Source organism: Ranitomeya imitator, chromosome 5 (assembly GCF_032444005.1).
Source record: "Ranitomeya imitator isolate aRanImi1 chromosome 5, aRanImi1.pri, whole genome shotgun sequence".
NCBI classification, from domain to species: Eukaryota; Metazoa; Chordata; class Amphibia; order Anura; family Dendrobatidae; genus Ranitomeya; species Ranitomeya imitator.
The window spans coordinates 195,882,038-195,897,061 of NC_091286.1; the positions used below are offsets into that span (position 1 = coordinate 195,882,038).

Consider the following 15,024-nt stretch of genomic DNA (forward strand, 5'->3'; position numbering starts at 1 on the left):
GGTGGCTTGTTATGAACTGGTGGTTTAGAAACACAATGAACCTGGTGGTTAAGAGCACACAAAGTGACCTGATAGTTACTAATAACATAGGACGAGCTCTGAGACGTGGGAACTCTGCTGACCGCAATCCCTAATCCTATCACACCACACTAGAAGTAGCCGTGGAGCGCTCCTGACCAGACCTAGGCGCCTCGGCACAGCCTAAGAAACTAGCTAGCCCTGAGGATACAAAAATAAGCCTACCTTGCCTCAGAGAAATTCCCCAAAGGAAAAGGCAGCCCCCCACATATAATGACTGTGAGTAAAGATGAAAATACAAACACAGAGATGAAATAGATTTTAGCAAAGTGAGGCCCGACTTACTGAATAGACCGAGGATAGGAAAGATAGCTTTGCGGTCAGCACAAAAACCTACAAACAACCACGCAGAGGGCGCAAAAAGACCCTCTGCACCGACTAACGGTACGGAGGTGCTCCCTCTGCGTCCCAGAGCTTCCAGCAAGCAAGACAAACCAAAATAGCAAGCTGGACAGAAAAAATAGCAAACCAAGAAACACAAGCAGAACTTAGCTTATGCAGGGAAGACAGGCCACAAGAACGATCCAGGAGAGAGCAAGACCAATACTGGAGCATTGACTGGAGGCAAGGAACAAAGAACTAGGTGGAGTTAAATAGAGCAGCACCTAACGACTTAACCTCGTCACCTGAGGAAGGAAACTCAGAAGCCGCAGCCCCACTCACATCTACCAGAGGAAGCTCATGGACAGAACCAGCCGAAGTACCACTCATGACCACAGGATTATTGATGAAGCGACGATAAAAATTATCAAAGCCCAGGAACTTTTGCAGACTCTTCAGAGATGTCGGCTGAGTCCAATCATAAATGGCCTGAACTTTAACAGGGTCCATCTCGATAGTAGAAGGGGAAAAAATGAAACCCAAAAATGAAACCTTCTGAACACCAAAGAGACACTTTGACCCCTTCACAAACAAAGAATTCGCACGCAGGACCTGGAACACCATTCTAACCTGCTTCACGTGAGACTCCCAATCATCCGAGAAGACCAAAATATCATCCAAGTATACAATCAGGAATTTATCCAGGTACTCTCGGAAGATGTCATGCATAAAGGACTGAAATACTGATGGAGCATTGGAAAGCCAAAATGGCATAACCAGGTACTCAAAATGGCCCTCGGGCGTATTAAATACTGTTTTCCATTCATCGCCCTGTTTAATACGCACAAGATTATACGCACCACGAAGATCTATCTTGGTGAACCAACTAGCCCCCTTAATCCGAGCAAACAAATTAGACAGCAGCGGCAAGGGGTACTGAAATTTGACTGTGATTTTATTTAGAAGGCGGTAATCAATACAAGGTCTCAACGAACCATCCTTCTTGGCCACAAAAAAGAACCCTGCTCCCAATGGCGACGACGACGGGCGAATATGACCCTTCTCCAAGGATTCCTTTACGTAACTCCGCATAGCGGCGTGCTCAGGCACAGACAAATTAAACAGTCGACCTTTAGGAAACTTACTACCAGGAATCAAATCGATAGCACAATCGCAATCCCTATGCGGAGGTAGGGCACTGGACTTGGGCTCATCAAATACATCCCGGTAATCCGACAAGAACTCTGGAACCTCAGAAGGGGTGGATGATGAAATAGACAGAAATGGAACATCACCATGTACCCCCTGACAACCCCATCTGGACACAGACATAGATTTCCAATCCAATACTGGGTTATGGACTTATAGCCATGGCAATCCCAACACGACCACATCATGCAGATTATGCAACACCAAAAAGCGAATATCCTCCTGATGCGCAGGAGCCATGCACATAGTCAGTTGGGTCCAGTACTGAGGCTTATTCTTGGCCAAAGGCGTAGCATCAATTCCTCTCAATGGAATAGGATACTGCAAGGGCTCCAAGAAAAACCCACAGCACCTAGCAAACTCCAAGTCCATCAAATTCAGGGCAGCGCCTGAATCCACAAATGCCATGACAGAATAGGATGACAAAGAGCAGATCAAAGTAACGGACAAAAGAAATTTCGACTGTACCATACCAATGGTGGCAGACCTAGCGAACCGCTTAGTGCGCTTAGGACAATCGGAGCTAGCATGAGTGGAATCACCACAGTAAAAACACAGCCCATTCCGACGTCTGTGTTCTTGCCGTTCAGCTCTGGTCAAAGTCCTATCACATTGCATAGGCTCAGGTTTATGCTCAGATAATACCGCCAAATGGTGCACATTTTTACACTCACTTAAGCGTCGATCGATCTGAATGGCCAAAGACATAGACTCATTCAGACCAGCAGGCATAGGAAATCCCACCATGACATCCTTTCTGAAAATTGCTGCCAGCGCACGTTCATTCCATTGAGTGAGCACAGACCACTTCCTAAACTTCTGACAATATATCTCTACCTCATCCTGACCCTGACACAGAGCCAGCAAATTTTTCTCTGCCTGATCCACTGAATTAGGTTCATCATAAAGCAATCCGAGCGCCAGAAAAAACGCATCAATATCACATAATGCAGGATCTCCTGGCGCAAGGGAAAATGCCCAGTCTTGAGGGTCGCCACGTAATAAAGAAATAATGATCTTAACTTGTTGAACTGGGTCACCAGAGGAGCGGGGTTTTAAAGCCAGAAACAGTTTACAATTATTTTTGAAATTCAGAAACTTAGCTCTATCTCCAGAAAACAAATCAGGAATAGGAATTCTAGGTTCTAACATAGATTTCTGAACCACAATGTCTTGAATATTTTGTACTCTTGCAGTGAGATGATCCACACAAGAAGACAGACCTTTAATGTCCATCACTACACCTGTGTCCTGAACCACCCAAATGTCTAGGGGAAAAGAAAGACAAAACACAGTGCAGAGAAAAAAAAATGGTCTCAGAACTTCTCTTTTCCCTCTATTGAGAAGCATTAGTACTTTGGGCCTCCAGTACTGTTATGAACTGGTGGTTTAGAAACACAATGAACCTGGTGGTTAAGAGCACACAAAGTGACCTGATAGTTACTAATAACATAGGACGAGCTCTGAGACGTGGGAACTCTGCTGACCGCAATCCCTAATCCTATCACACCACACTAGAAGTAGCCGTGGAGCGCTCCTGACCAGACCTAGGCGCCTCGGCACAGCCTAAGAAACTAGCTAGCCCTGAAGATAGAAAAATAAGCCTACCTTGCCTCAGAGAAATTCCCCAAAGGAAAAGGCAGCCCCCCACATATAATGACTGTGAGTAAAGATGAAAATACAAACACAGAGATGAAATAGATTTTAGCAAAGTGAGGCCCGACTTACTGAATAGACCGAGGATAGGAAAGATAGCTTTGCGGTCAGCACAAAAACCTACAAACAACCACGCAGAGGGCGCAAAAAGATCCTCCGCACCGACTAACGGTACGGAGGTGCTCCCTCTGCGTCCCAGAGCTTCCAGCAAGCAAGACAAACCAAAATAGCAAGCTGGACAGAAAAAATAGCAAACCAAGAAACACAAGCAGAACTTAGCTTATGCAGGGAAGACAGGCCACAAGAACGATCCAGGAGAGAGCAAGACCAATACTGGAACATTGACTGGAGGCAAGGAACAAAGAACTAGGTGGAGTTAAATAGAGCAGCACCTAACGACTTAACCTCGTCACCTGAGGAAGGAAACTCAGAAGCCGCAGCTCCACTCACATCCACCAGAGGAAGCTCATGGACAGAACCAGCCGAAGTACCACTCATGACCACAGGAGGGAGCTTGACCACAGAATTCACAACAGTGGCTCTTGAAACAATGACTTCAGCAGCAGTCCACTTCTTGTGAATCTCCCCAAAATTTTTGAATGCCCTTTTCTTAACAATCCTTGCAAGGCTGCAGTTATCCCGGTTGCTTGTGCACCTTTTTCTACCACACTTTTTCCTTCCACTCAACTTTCCATCAATATGCTTGGATACAGCAATCTGTTAACATCCATCTTCTTTAGCAATGACCTTTTGTGGCTTACCTTCCTTGTGGAGTGTGCCTTCTGTAAATCTGTCAATTCAGCAGTCTTCCCCATGATTGTTGAGCCTACTGAAACAGACTAGGGGACCTTTTTAAATGCTTAGGAAGCCTTTGCAGGTGTTTTTTGTTAATCTAATTTACTGAGATAATGATATTTGGGTTTTCATTGGCTGTAAGCGATAATCATCAACATTAACAGAAATAAACACTTGAAATAAATCACTCTGTTTGTAATGACTCTATGTAATATAAGAGTTTCACTTTTTGTATTGAAAAACTGAAATTAATTTCACTTTTTGATGATATTCTAATTTTATGAGAAGCACCTGTATATTAACCACAAAACTGTTGTTCAAGGCATGCATACATCCCAAAAAATGCACACCTGGTAGCATTGTCCATGGAGCACATATTTAAGTTGAGATAAACAGTATAGTGCTCCATGGACAATGTCAAACAACAAAACAAAAACAAATTAAGAAAACACCAAACCTTAGTTTCCAGTGTTCTTGTGTTGAACTATGTTATTATGTTAAACTATGTATTTATGTGCTTCGGTACAAGAAGACACATGTTTTGGAGGGGAAAATGCCCTCAGACATATGTTTGTAAAGAGAAACTTTACACGTTTGATCTCCTGAAACATGTGTCTGCAAATGGAATTTCTGGTTTGGTTCCTCATCTTAAAGGGAATCTGTCAGCAGGTTTTTGCTATGTAATCTGAGGACAGTATGAAGTAGGGGTTAAAACAGAATTCGGTGGTGTGTCTCTAAGACTACGTTCACATTAGCGTCATGCGACGCAGCGTCGTCGACGCACAACAACGCATGCGTCATGCGCCCCTATCTTTATCATTGGGGACGCATGCGTTGCGTTGTCATGCGTTTTTGTAAAAACGCACGACGCATGCGTCGTTTCACCGCACCTGGGTGGCGTCGAAGACGCTACATGTTGCATTTTTGTAGCGTCTAAAAAACGCATGCGTCGCACTTGCGTCGCTCGTGCGTCGTCATTGCGTTACAATCTCCCATTGAAACCAATTGACAACGCACGAGACGCAAGTGCGTGCGTTGTGCGACGCATGCGTCGTTAGATAAAATTAAACAAAAAAGTGTCTAGACAGTGTCTAGACAGTGAAAACAGTGATAAAAACATCCCCCATATATAAAGAAAATGTTTGGATTGTTTGTCACTTCTGCTGCAGCATCTACAGGCAACACATCAGACCAGACTTCTTCTTCTTTTCTTCATCTGCTGTCCAGAGATGTAAGTATAGAATGATTCTGTGCATTTTCTACATGTTTTATTTTGTAATTGTTTTTGCAAGTTGTGTATTATATTCTGCACTATGGTTGTTTAAAGATATTGTTGTATTTTTAGTCTGGTTGTGATGTATGGCGTTGTATAGGATGGCGTTTCATTGTCTGCGGCCTTGATTATTGTTCTTTCCAGGATAGATTTTTCTTTTCCATTTATTGGTTTGGTGGTGTTTTTTTGTATTCAGTTGTGATGTTTTATTCTTGCGTTATATGAATTTAATTGTCTCCGGCCATGTTGGTTTTATTGTAAAGTATGGTAGTATAGAATGATTGTGCGCCCTTTTATTAAATGTAATAATTTGTATTGCAAGTTGTGTATTATGTTCTGCACTGTGGTTGTGTAAAGACATAGTTGTATTTTTCTGGTTGTGATGTATGGCGTTGTATGGCCTTTTATTGTCTCCGGCCCTGTCGGTTTTATTGTAAAGTATGGTAGTATAGAATGATTCTGCGCCCTTTTATTAAATGTAATAATTTTTATTGCAAGTTGTGTATTATGTTCTGCACTGTGGTTGTGTAAAGACATTGTTGTATGTTTCTGGTTGTGATGTATGGCGTTGTATGGCCTTTTATTGTATCCGGCCCTGTCGGTTTTATTGTAAAGTATGGTGGTGTATTGCCGTTTCTGTCCTTAATTTTTGGGGGTGGTTAATTTTTTCCTTTCAAAAATCTATTGTGTTTTTTGGGTTGCTCCGTGCATACTGTACATTTTTTTAAACAAAACTCTCTTTTTGAATTACGACATAGGGTCTGTTGTGTATTTGTTTTGTTTTGTTCACTCTGGCATTGTGTTGTCTCTGCCATTGTTTTTTTTAATCAATGTGGCAGTGTTGTTTGCTCAGCGTTAGTTCAGTTGGAGTGCAATATTCTTTGTGGTTGAAATGTAAATTTTTATTTTTTTTTTATATTTTACTATGTTCCGCTGTATTGTGCATAGGATAAATTTTATTTTGTTCTTTATTTCAGAATTGCATTAGTAATGGCCAGCGACTCAAGCCACACCCCACCGCTGAGGAGTCCGGTGAGTACATGATCTACTATTGCTTACTATTCGCTGTCATTTGTAGATGGGTCACTCAACTTTTTGTAAACTATTTTACAGGCTTCTTCAAGTGAGGAGGAGAGCCAGGAGGAACAAAGGCAGCAGGAGCAGAGACCACGGGACCAAGCTGTGGTGGCAGGACGGCGAGTAAGTTTTTATGTCAAACCTATTCCTTTTTTTTCTTTAAGTTTTTTTTTTTTTGCGAGTATGGGGGGTGGTGGGAGGGGGGGTGGTGGAGGTGGTAGGTGGTGGTGGAGGAGGTAGGGACAACAATTTTTATCTTGCAAACATTAATATTTTCCATTTATACTAGGTTTCACAACGGGCCCATGATGACCCACTGGACGTAGACCTGATGGTGGCATCCATACAGGAAAGAGGCCCGTTGTGGGACAGCCGTGACCCCCGGCACGCGGACCAGGGCGTGTTGCACCGTTTGTGGATTGAGGTGGCACAATCGCTGTGGGATGGCTTCGACAGCGCTTCCCCCACGGGCAAAGCTAATTTTCGTAAGTATTTCCAAAATGCTGCTGTGACCCATCATGCCAGGATACACAACCGTCTGTGATGTCTTCTATTGGGATTGCACACGGTTGCGTTATCAATTTCAATATTTTCTCTCAAACTAATTTTTTTTTTAAAATTTATACACAGTTAAACAATTGAAGACCAGATGGCGCTCCATGAAGGACCGTTTCAAGAGGGGCCTGAAAAAGGAGGGACAGATCCGTAGTGGTGCTGCAGCTTCAAGGACCATCTACAAATATAATCGTATTTTGCAGTTCTTGCGACCGGTCCTTGAAAGCAGAGAGTAAGTATAGTACCTATGCACACACCTAGTTTTTAAAACATGCATATTCACGTACTATATTCCAGCCACGTAGTTTATTGCCCAGCCATTTATTTTGGCAAGTACGAAGTATAGAAATCAAGAAAAAAATTCAAGCTCACCGAGGAGTGAAAAGTAAAAAATAAATACTTTTATTCACTTCAATCATAAGCAGAGGATGAAACATCAGCACAATACAATAAAAACACTATCTACGCGTTTCAGGTGACAGGGAACATCAGACATCATGATTAAGGGTGCTTATCACCTGAAACGCGTAGATAGTGTTTTTATTGTATTGTGCTGATGTTTCATCCTCTGCTTATGATTGAAGTGAATAAAGTATTTAGTTTTTACTTTTCACGCCTCGGTGAGCTTGAATTTTTTCTTCATTTCTGGTCTTCTCACGCTTGACACAGCGTCTCCGTGCTCCGAGCCTTCTGGGATTACTACTATGGTGAGCTTGACTTCCTCTTTTTTTTCCTGAATTACGAAGTATACAGAACACAGAAAGATAGTAGATTGGCCATGCCCGGGCAATATTTCATAGTGGAGTAGTATATTGCCCATCCAGGTGTATCCCAGATTTTTTTCAAAAAAAAGGAAAAATATAATAGACACGGCATACCTTCTACTCCAAGGCAGGTTATGTTCCCATGGTTGCTCAGCTCGCAGGACCTGTGATGATGTCTCGGTCACATGACCGTGACGTCATGGCAGTTCCGACGATAAGCGTAATTGTCGGGCGTTACAAACGGCAAACATGGGTGACTATTTTGAAATAAATAAATGCATTCTATTTTTAATATTGATGCGGCATATGCAGTGTCAATATTGGTTAACATTAACGGCGGCAATGGATACCGCCGGTAAAGTTAATTAATGACAGGGGAGTATGCGGGCGACGGGCCTTCACTGCGGGGAGTAAGGAGCGGGCATTTTAATCAGGCCTGTCACCCGCGCTGATTGGTCGCATCAGCCATGTCAGGCAGCTGGCCGGTTCAATCAGCAAACCGTTACGACTAACTGAACAAACCCTTAACAGTAATAGTGTGTGATGCAATGTTAAGTTTTACACAGGTGGTGACGAATGTGAAATGTTATATTTTGTATACTAATGGTTTCCTTATGTTTTCACAGAACACACAGCAGCACCCGCGAGACTGTCCGACCCTCTGGAGCGGTCCTTCGTGAAGCGCCATCTGAACCGTCGCAGCCATCCCACAGCGAGAGCAGGTCTGCACCACCACAATCTGGCGAACCGGCAGCCGGTCCATCAGATGTTCCCCTGGCCGAGGCCTCTGTCGCTCCTTCCTTCGGGTCTTCCCGACAGCGTCAGCGGGCCTCGGACAGGGCGATCCTGCCCGAATTTTTACATTTGAGCACCGTATTCCAGAATGGTTTCAAGGCGCTGTGCGATAAAATGTCCAATATCGACCGGCGTCTTGAAACAATAGAATCGGAGCTCTCGAGGCCGGCCAAACATTTTTTTAGTGCCATTCAGAAGGGCATGGTTGAACATCTTACGCCGGAACTCCAGATTTCGGTGATGCAGGCCTGCAACAACGCATATGTCACTGCTCTGCAGCAGGCTCGGGTCATGCAGTCAGCGACTACAATGCCCGCAGTACCATCGCTGGCTGCCATGGCTCCGACTCCTGCTGCAGAGCACCACCACAGAGCTCCGCGTGCCGAGGGCCACCGCCACCGCCACCACAGAACAGAGCCCCAAACTTCTGCTCCTGCCAGGCCTCCAAGGGCACACAGACGGGAAGCCGACCCACACCCAGAGGGAGAGAGGAGGAAAAAAAGAAGAAGACGACAAGCACTACAACCTCGGCTATGGCTGCTCCCAAAACAAGCATCCAAAGTACCCAGCCTGGGTCTACCCGGAGCACACCCAGTACCCAGCCTGGGTCAACACGGAGCACACCCAGTACCCAGCCTGGGTCTACAAGGAGCACACCAAGTACTCAGCCTGGGTCTACCCGGAGCAGGAGTAGCCAGCCAAGGACACTGGTCGTCCCTCCTCCTCCCTCACCTCCTGCGTTGGCAGTCTCGCCACCGTCTACTGGCTGGATTGATGTCGGCATCCCGTCTAGTGTAATAGAGTATGCTGGTTCCTCCCCCTCGTCCTCCTCCTCGGTCTTCTCAACACACACCAAAAGCGGAGGATATCAATCCCCCTTAATCGCAGACATTGATACCCCATAACATTTTTACCCATTTCTTTTTTTTTTGTGTCCCAAATAAAATTGTTAATTTGTTCAAAAATACTGAGTTTTTATTGTCTCTAATAAAGTTTGCACCAAATCACACCGTGCGCCGTATAAACAAATCTTGTGTTTGTAACACCTGATGTGCAATGTCTGACAATATTTTATCAATATTTTTTTTCATTTTTTTATAGGGCTGTCGCTCATTGTACTATGAGATGTTACAAACACAAACAGCATTGCTCAATATATCAATTTTAAAATGTACCATCACACAACGATTTCATTAACGATATAGTTGGTTTTTGTCAGTAACCAACGTTATCTTTTCTGAAATCGTCCAACGATTAGGCCCCTGCTGGGAGATTGTAGGTCTCAGCGAATGATTAGGAATTTTTTGGGGTAACTGATCACACGCTGTCATTGTTGGATCGGCGTGTTTGACACCGATCCAGCGATGTCTTTGCTGTAAACAAGGGAATATTGTGTTACTAGCGCAGTGTTTTAAACAATCAAAAAAGTGAACAATACCCCAAAAAAAAAAAACGGTGTCAACCACGTCCCTCGCCGTCATCTTCCCGCAGTGACTGACACTGTCATTCCCGCCCGTAAAGCAGAGCACACCGTTGACTTAATAATAAACGCTGTGCTGTGCTTTAGGGCTGGCACAGTACGGAAAGGTGACGGCGATGGACGATGGGTTTTTTTTTTTTTAAATTAAATTTATAATGGTAAACAGGGAAAACATCGTGAGTGCGGCCATGCGCTTCATAACACAATGGTTACCCAGATTACACGGGGACTTGCTCTTTTTTTGTCGCTGGAGAGCTGTCTGTGTGACAGCTCTCCAGCAGCCACGCGACGACTAACAACGATCACGGTCCGGTCGTATCACTGGTCGGTATCGTTGGCTAATCGTTTTATTACGGTACCTTAAGAATATTGGTCAGGTGAGGTGGTAGCAATGTTCACAGTGTCGCCACTATTTGACTCTGGACGTATACTAGCATCCTGAGTGCAATAGTGTTAACTCTGTAGAGTTTTGCAAACATGATCGTCTCCCTCCTTGTCAAGCCAGGTTCCATGTGCAAATAGTCTGCAAGATTAAAAATGGTTGACAAGGTGGGAGCCGATCATGTTATATGTCAAAGCTATGTAACACACGGCTGAAAAATTTTTTTGTTTTGTCACAGTCCATTTGGGTACTGGTGCTCACATAAATTTTGTGGGACACACATTAGTTTATATAACATTGGATTTTAAATTTTGTTTACTATTGAAAAACATATGGGAGATTTGTTTTGTGAAAACGGAAAGGCACAAGAACTTTATTTCAAAACACAACGCATTAGAAAATCAGGGGACATTAACAACATTTAAATACCATTACATAGGCTGGTAAAATGACATGGACTCAAAAGTGTTTACATGACAGTGTTTTTATTGTATCATAATACCAAGATGAATTAAACCATTTGATCTTGCCATGAAACACGCCCAACATCTGAAACAAAGTATGCAGCAAATTGGTCCCTCATATGAGCAATCTCCACAGTTGTCCGCAGAGGATGATCTTGATAATCAGGCAATGGATTTGGTATGGGTTCATCGAGTTCCACGTTGACTCTCTCTTTATCAATAATATAATTATGGAGAACCACACAAGCCTTCACCACCTCATCCACTGTCTCAATTTTCAAATTTATAGCGGATCCTAAGATACGCCATTTGGAGACAAGGATTCCAAAGGCGCACTCCACAGTTCTTCTGGCCCTGGACAGTCTATAATTAAAAATACTTTTTGTGCGGTCCAACCCCCGACTGGAGTACGGTTTAAGTAGGTTGCCACTCATTTGAAAAGCCTCATCCCCAACCACAACAAATGGCATGGCCGGGCCTTCGGTGTTGGGAAGAGGTCGTGGCTGGGGGAAATTAAAATTGTTCTCGTATAATCTTCGGCCCATGTCAGACTCCTTAAATGTCCGTGAATCATTTGCACGGCCAAACGCTCCAATGTCCACAGCGAGAAACCTGCAGTCCGCACCTGCAATTACCATGAGCACGGTGGAAAAGTATTTTTTATAATTAAAAAACAGAGATCCACTTCTTGAAGGCTTGGTAATCCTAATGTGCTTCCCATCCACGGCTCCAATACAGTTAAGGTACCGTCACACTTAGCGACGCTGCAGCGATACCGACAATGATCCGGATCGCTGCAGCGTCGCTGTTTGGTCGCTGGAGAGCTGTCACACAGACAGCTCTCCAGCGACCAACGATCCCGAGGTCCCCGGTAACCAGGGTAAACATGGGGTAACTAAGCGCAGGGCCCCGCTTAGTAACCCGATGTTTACCCTGGTTACCAGCGTAAAAAAACAAACACTACATACTTACATTCAGCTGTCTGTCCCTTGCCGTCTGGTTCCTGCACTGACTGCTGGCCGTAAAGTGAAAGTGAAAGCACAGCACAGCGGTGAGTCACACAGCGGTGACTCACCGCTGTGGCTGTGCTCTGCTTTCACTTTACGGCCAGCAGTCAGTGCAGGAACCAGACGGCAAGGGACAGACAGCTGAATGTAAGTATGTACTGTTTGTTTTTTTACGCTGGTAACCAGGGTAAACAGCGGGTTACTAAGCGCGGCCCTGCGCTTAGTTACCCGATGTTTACCCTGGTTACCAGTGAAGACATCGCTGAATCGGTGTCACACACGCCGATTCAGCGATGTCTACGGGGAGTCCAGCGACGAAATAAAGTTCTGGACTTTCTTCCCCGACCAGCGATCTCCCAGCAGGGGCCTGATCGCTGCTGCCTGTCACACTGGACGATATCGCTAGCGAGGACGCTGCAACGTCACGGATCGCTAACGATATCGTCTAGTGTGACAGTACCTTTAGGGAAAGAACACACTTGTTCGAATTTTTGGGCGTTGGCCTGCCATAATTCTGTTGTAGGGATGGGTAAAAATTCCTCCCGGAGGTTGTCCCACAATGCGCGGCATGTGTCGGCAATAATACCAGAAAGTGTGGAGACTCCAATCCTAAACTGGAAATGCAGTGATCTCAAGGTCTCTCCGGTAGCCAGGAAACTGACAAGAAGAAAAATAAATAAATATAATTAATTAAATTGTTATGAAAGAAATTTTCATTTTTAATTACAATCCCCCACCCCACAAAACCAAAACACGTTACTTTAAAAAATGGCAAGAACATATAAATCCTTCACATTGCATTACGTACCGTAGAGTCACCAGCAGACGTTCCTTGGGGGAAATTGCTTTACGGAGCTGCGTGTCCTGCCTGGAAATGGCTCCTTCCACCAGACGCAGCAGATATCGGAAGCTGTTTTGAGACATCCTAGTGTACTCAAAGTATTTCTCCTGGTTGTCATTTAACTCGCCAAACAGACAATGGTAAGCTCCACGACTCTCTCGGACTTCCACTATAGGGTGTAGCCAAAAACGCCGACGACTCCTTCTCCGTAGTTTTTCTCTTTTCCTCTGTTCATGACAGGCAATAGCATAAGCAATAGCAAGGGCAAAATCCAGCTCCATATTGAGGTAGATACTCTCCATGGGACGATCCATCTTGATGCTGTATGGTTGGAATTAATCTATGCCGGGGTATATATACCACAATTCCATTATACCCACCCTCATCTACCCATTGGTGACATTATCTAGTGTCTAGACACTAGACCCACCCTCTTCTATTCATTGGTGGTATTATCTAGTGTCTAGACACTAAATTGTGTTGAAAGATGACATCATTGTTTGACAACGCATGCGTTGTAAAACGCTGCGTTTTTTGGAAAAACGCAACAAAAACGCACAAAACGCTGCGTTTTACGACGCATCCGTTCAACGCATGCGTCAAAAATGGTGCGTTTTTGCGTGCGTTTCCGTTGCGTCGTGCGTTGCGTCGGCGACGCTGCGTCACATGACGCTAATGTGAACGTAGCCTATGTTCACATGTCCAGTAATGACCCATTATCACTGCTGTGACTAGGTGGCGGCACAAACACTCATCCGACCACGCCCCCTTCTCCTGTGATAAGCAGCTCATTGTCAATAGAATATGTACATGGAGAGCCTGATATGGGCGGGTGAAGATTTCTCAGCGTTGCTTTATATTAAATCTAAGAAATCTGATGGTATCACGACTACTGCACCCATTAGTCTAAGTGATACATTGTTGGATTCAGGGTCTCCTTTCCTACATCATAGTGCTGTCAGATGAAGTAGCAAAAACCTGTTGACAGAGTCACGTGGCAAGGGCCTTTAAAGGGTCGATACTGACTTTTAGAATTGATATTTCCAATAGGTGGCATTAGATTTCTTGTCCTCTTGCTGTCTGAAGAAGCAAATTGCATATGTATTTAAAATACAAATTCTGTCAAAAAGTATAAACTAGAAACAAAAAATCCATTGAAAGGCTATATCTAAAGAATCCATATTTCTAAAGGGATTTTAGATATAGGTGGCAAAAAGTGAAAATATCTAATTCACTTTCTGTACTTGACCACAGTAGAACACTACCTATCCTGATTACTACTCCGCATGAATATGCTTACTACATATATTGTATTTCAGGTGTTCCAGTCCTGCATCTTATTCCTTCACCATTTCCAGATATTTGGCACACATTTGAAGATAATGAAGATAATCTTGATTCTTCATCTATTGAAAACATCAATAAAATTCTGCAAGTTTTTGCACTTGAATACCTTAATATATGATTATATTGTATAATTTTTGTTGGTACGTTACATAGTAATTTGGCATCATACAAAGCTGTGCAATATTCATTTTTATAGAAACATTAAAAATGAGAAAAAAATGTGGCATATGCCAATTCTAAATTACATTTAATGAATATGATTTCAGTTGAGTTTGTAAAGCCGTCGTGTGTGTACATGAGTAACAGTTTTCCCAATGTACCTTTATGATGTTCAGCACTTTCTCTCATCTCTGCATGCTCCATTTTTGCTTGGCTTGTTTTCCTGAGTTCCACCTCCGAAGACCCTACCTGCTGTGATTTACTCCCAAACTCATTAGCACAGTGCTGGATTAGGCTATGTTCACATTAGCGTTGTGCGCCGCTGCGTCGGCTACGCAACGCACAACGCACGCAAAAACGCACCAAAACGCACGCAAAAATGCTGCGTTTTGCGATGCATGCGTTGTTTTTTGCCAAAATTTGGACGCAAGAAAAATGCAACTTGTTGCGTTTTCTTGGTCCGACGCTTGCGGCAAAAAAGACGCATGCATCGCACAACGCAACAAACAAAAATGCATGCGTCCCCCATGTTAAATATAGGGGCGCATGACGCATGCGTCGCCGCTGCGTCGCCCGACGCAAACCCGACGCAAACTAGCATAACGCTAGTGTGAACGTAGCCTTACAGTGAATGGAGTTCTTGTTAATATCCTGGACATGCTCTTCGGTTCTATAGGTTGAGAAGCTGTTTTGTCTGAGAAACTTATTACAAAATCCTTGTGTAATATATTCACTTTTAGATGTCCAGTTTTATCCAGCAATAGCCAAGGCCAGGCTCTACATAGAACTGTTTCACTTCCAAGTATCACTAGAATATGCCC

The 15,024-nt window shown here is 43.9% G+C and overlaps 1 protein-coding gene across 4 annotated transcripts in view; it reads left to right on the top strand.

The window, feature by feature from the left end:
• The window catches only part of QPCT (glutaminyl-peptide cyclotransferase), a 248,470-nt gene extending 234,166 nt beyond the window's left edge, over positions 1–14,304 (top strand). Inside the window, exons 2-6 of one of the 4 annotated variants that reach the window (XM_069769477.1) lie at positions 6,310–6,364; positions 6,446–6,532; positions 6,699–6,894; positions 7,040–7,196; positions 8,355–9,456. In XM_069769477.1, the coding sequence (XP_069625578.1) occupies positions 6,323–6,364; positions 6,446–6,532; positions 6,699–6,894; positions 7,040–7,196; positions 8,355–9,321 (1,449 nt within the window). In that variant the 5' untranslated portion in view covers positions 6,310–6,322 and the 3' untranslated portion in view covers positions 9,322–9,456. Of the gene's footprint in view, positions 1–6,309; positions 6,365–6,445; positions 6,533–6,698; positions 6,895–7,039; positions 7,197–7,607; positions 8,167–8,206; positions 9,457–14,016 lie in introns of those variants that run through there. The other 3 variants (XM_069769480.1, XM_069769479.1, XM_069769478.1) reach the window with 3 other exon arrangements.
• Positions 14,305–15,024: the final 720 nt, after the last annotated feature.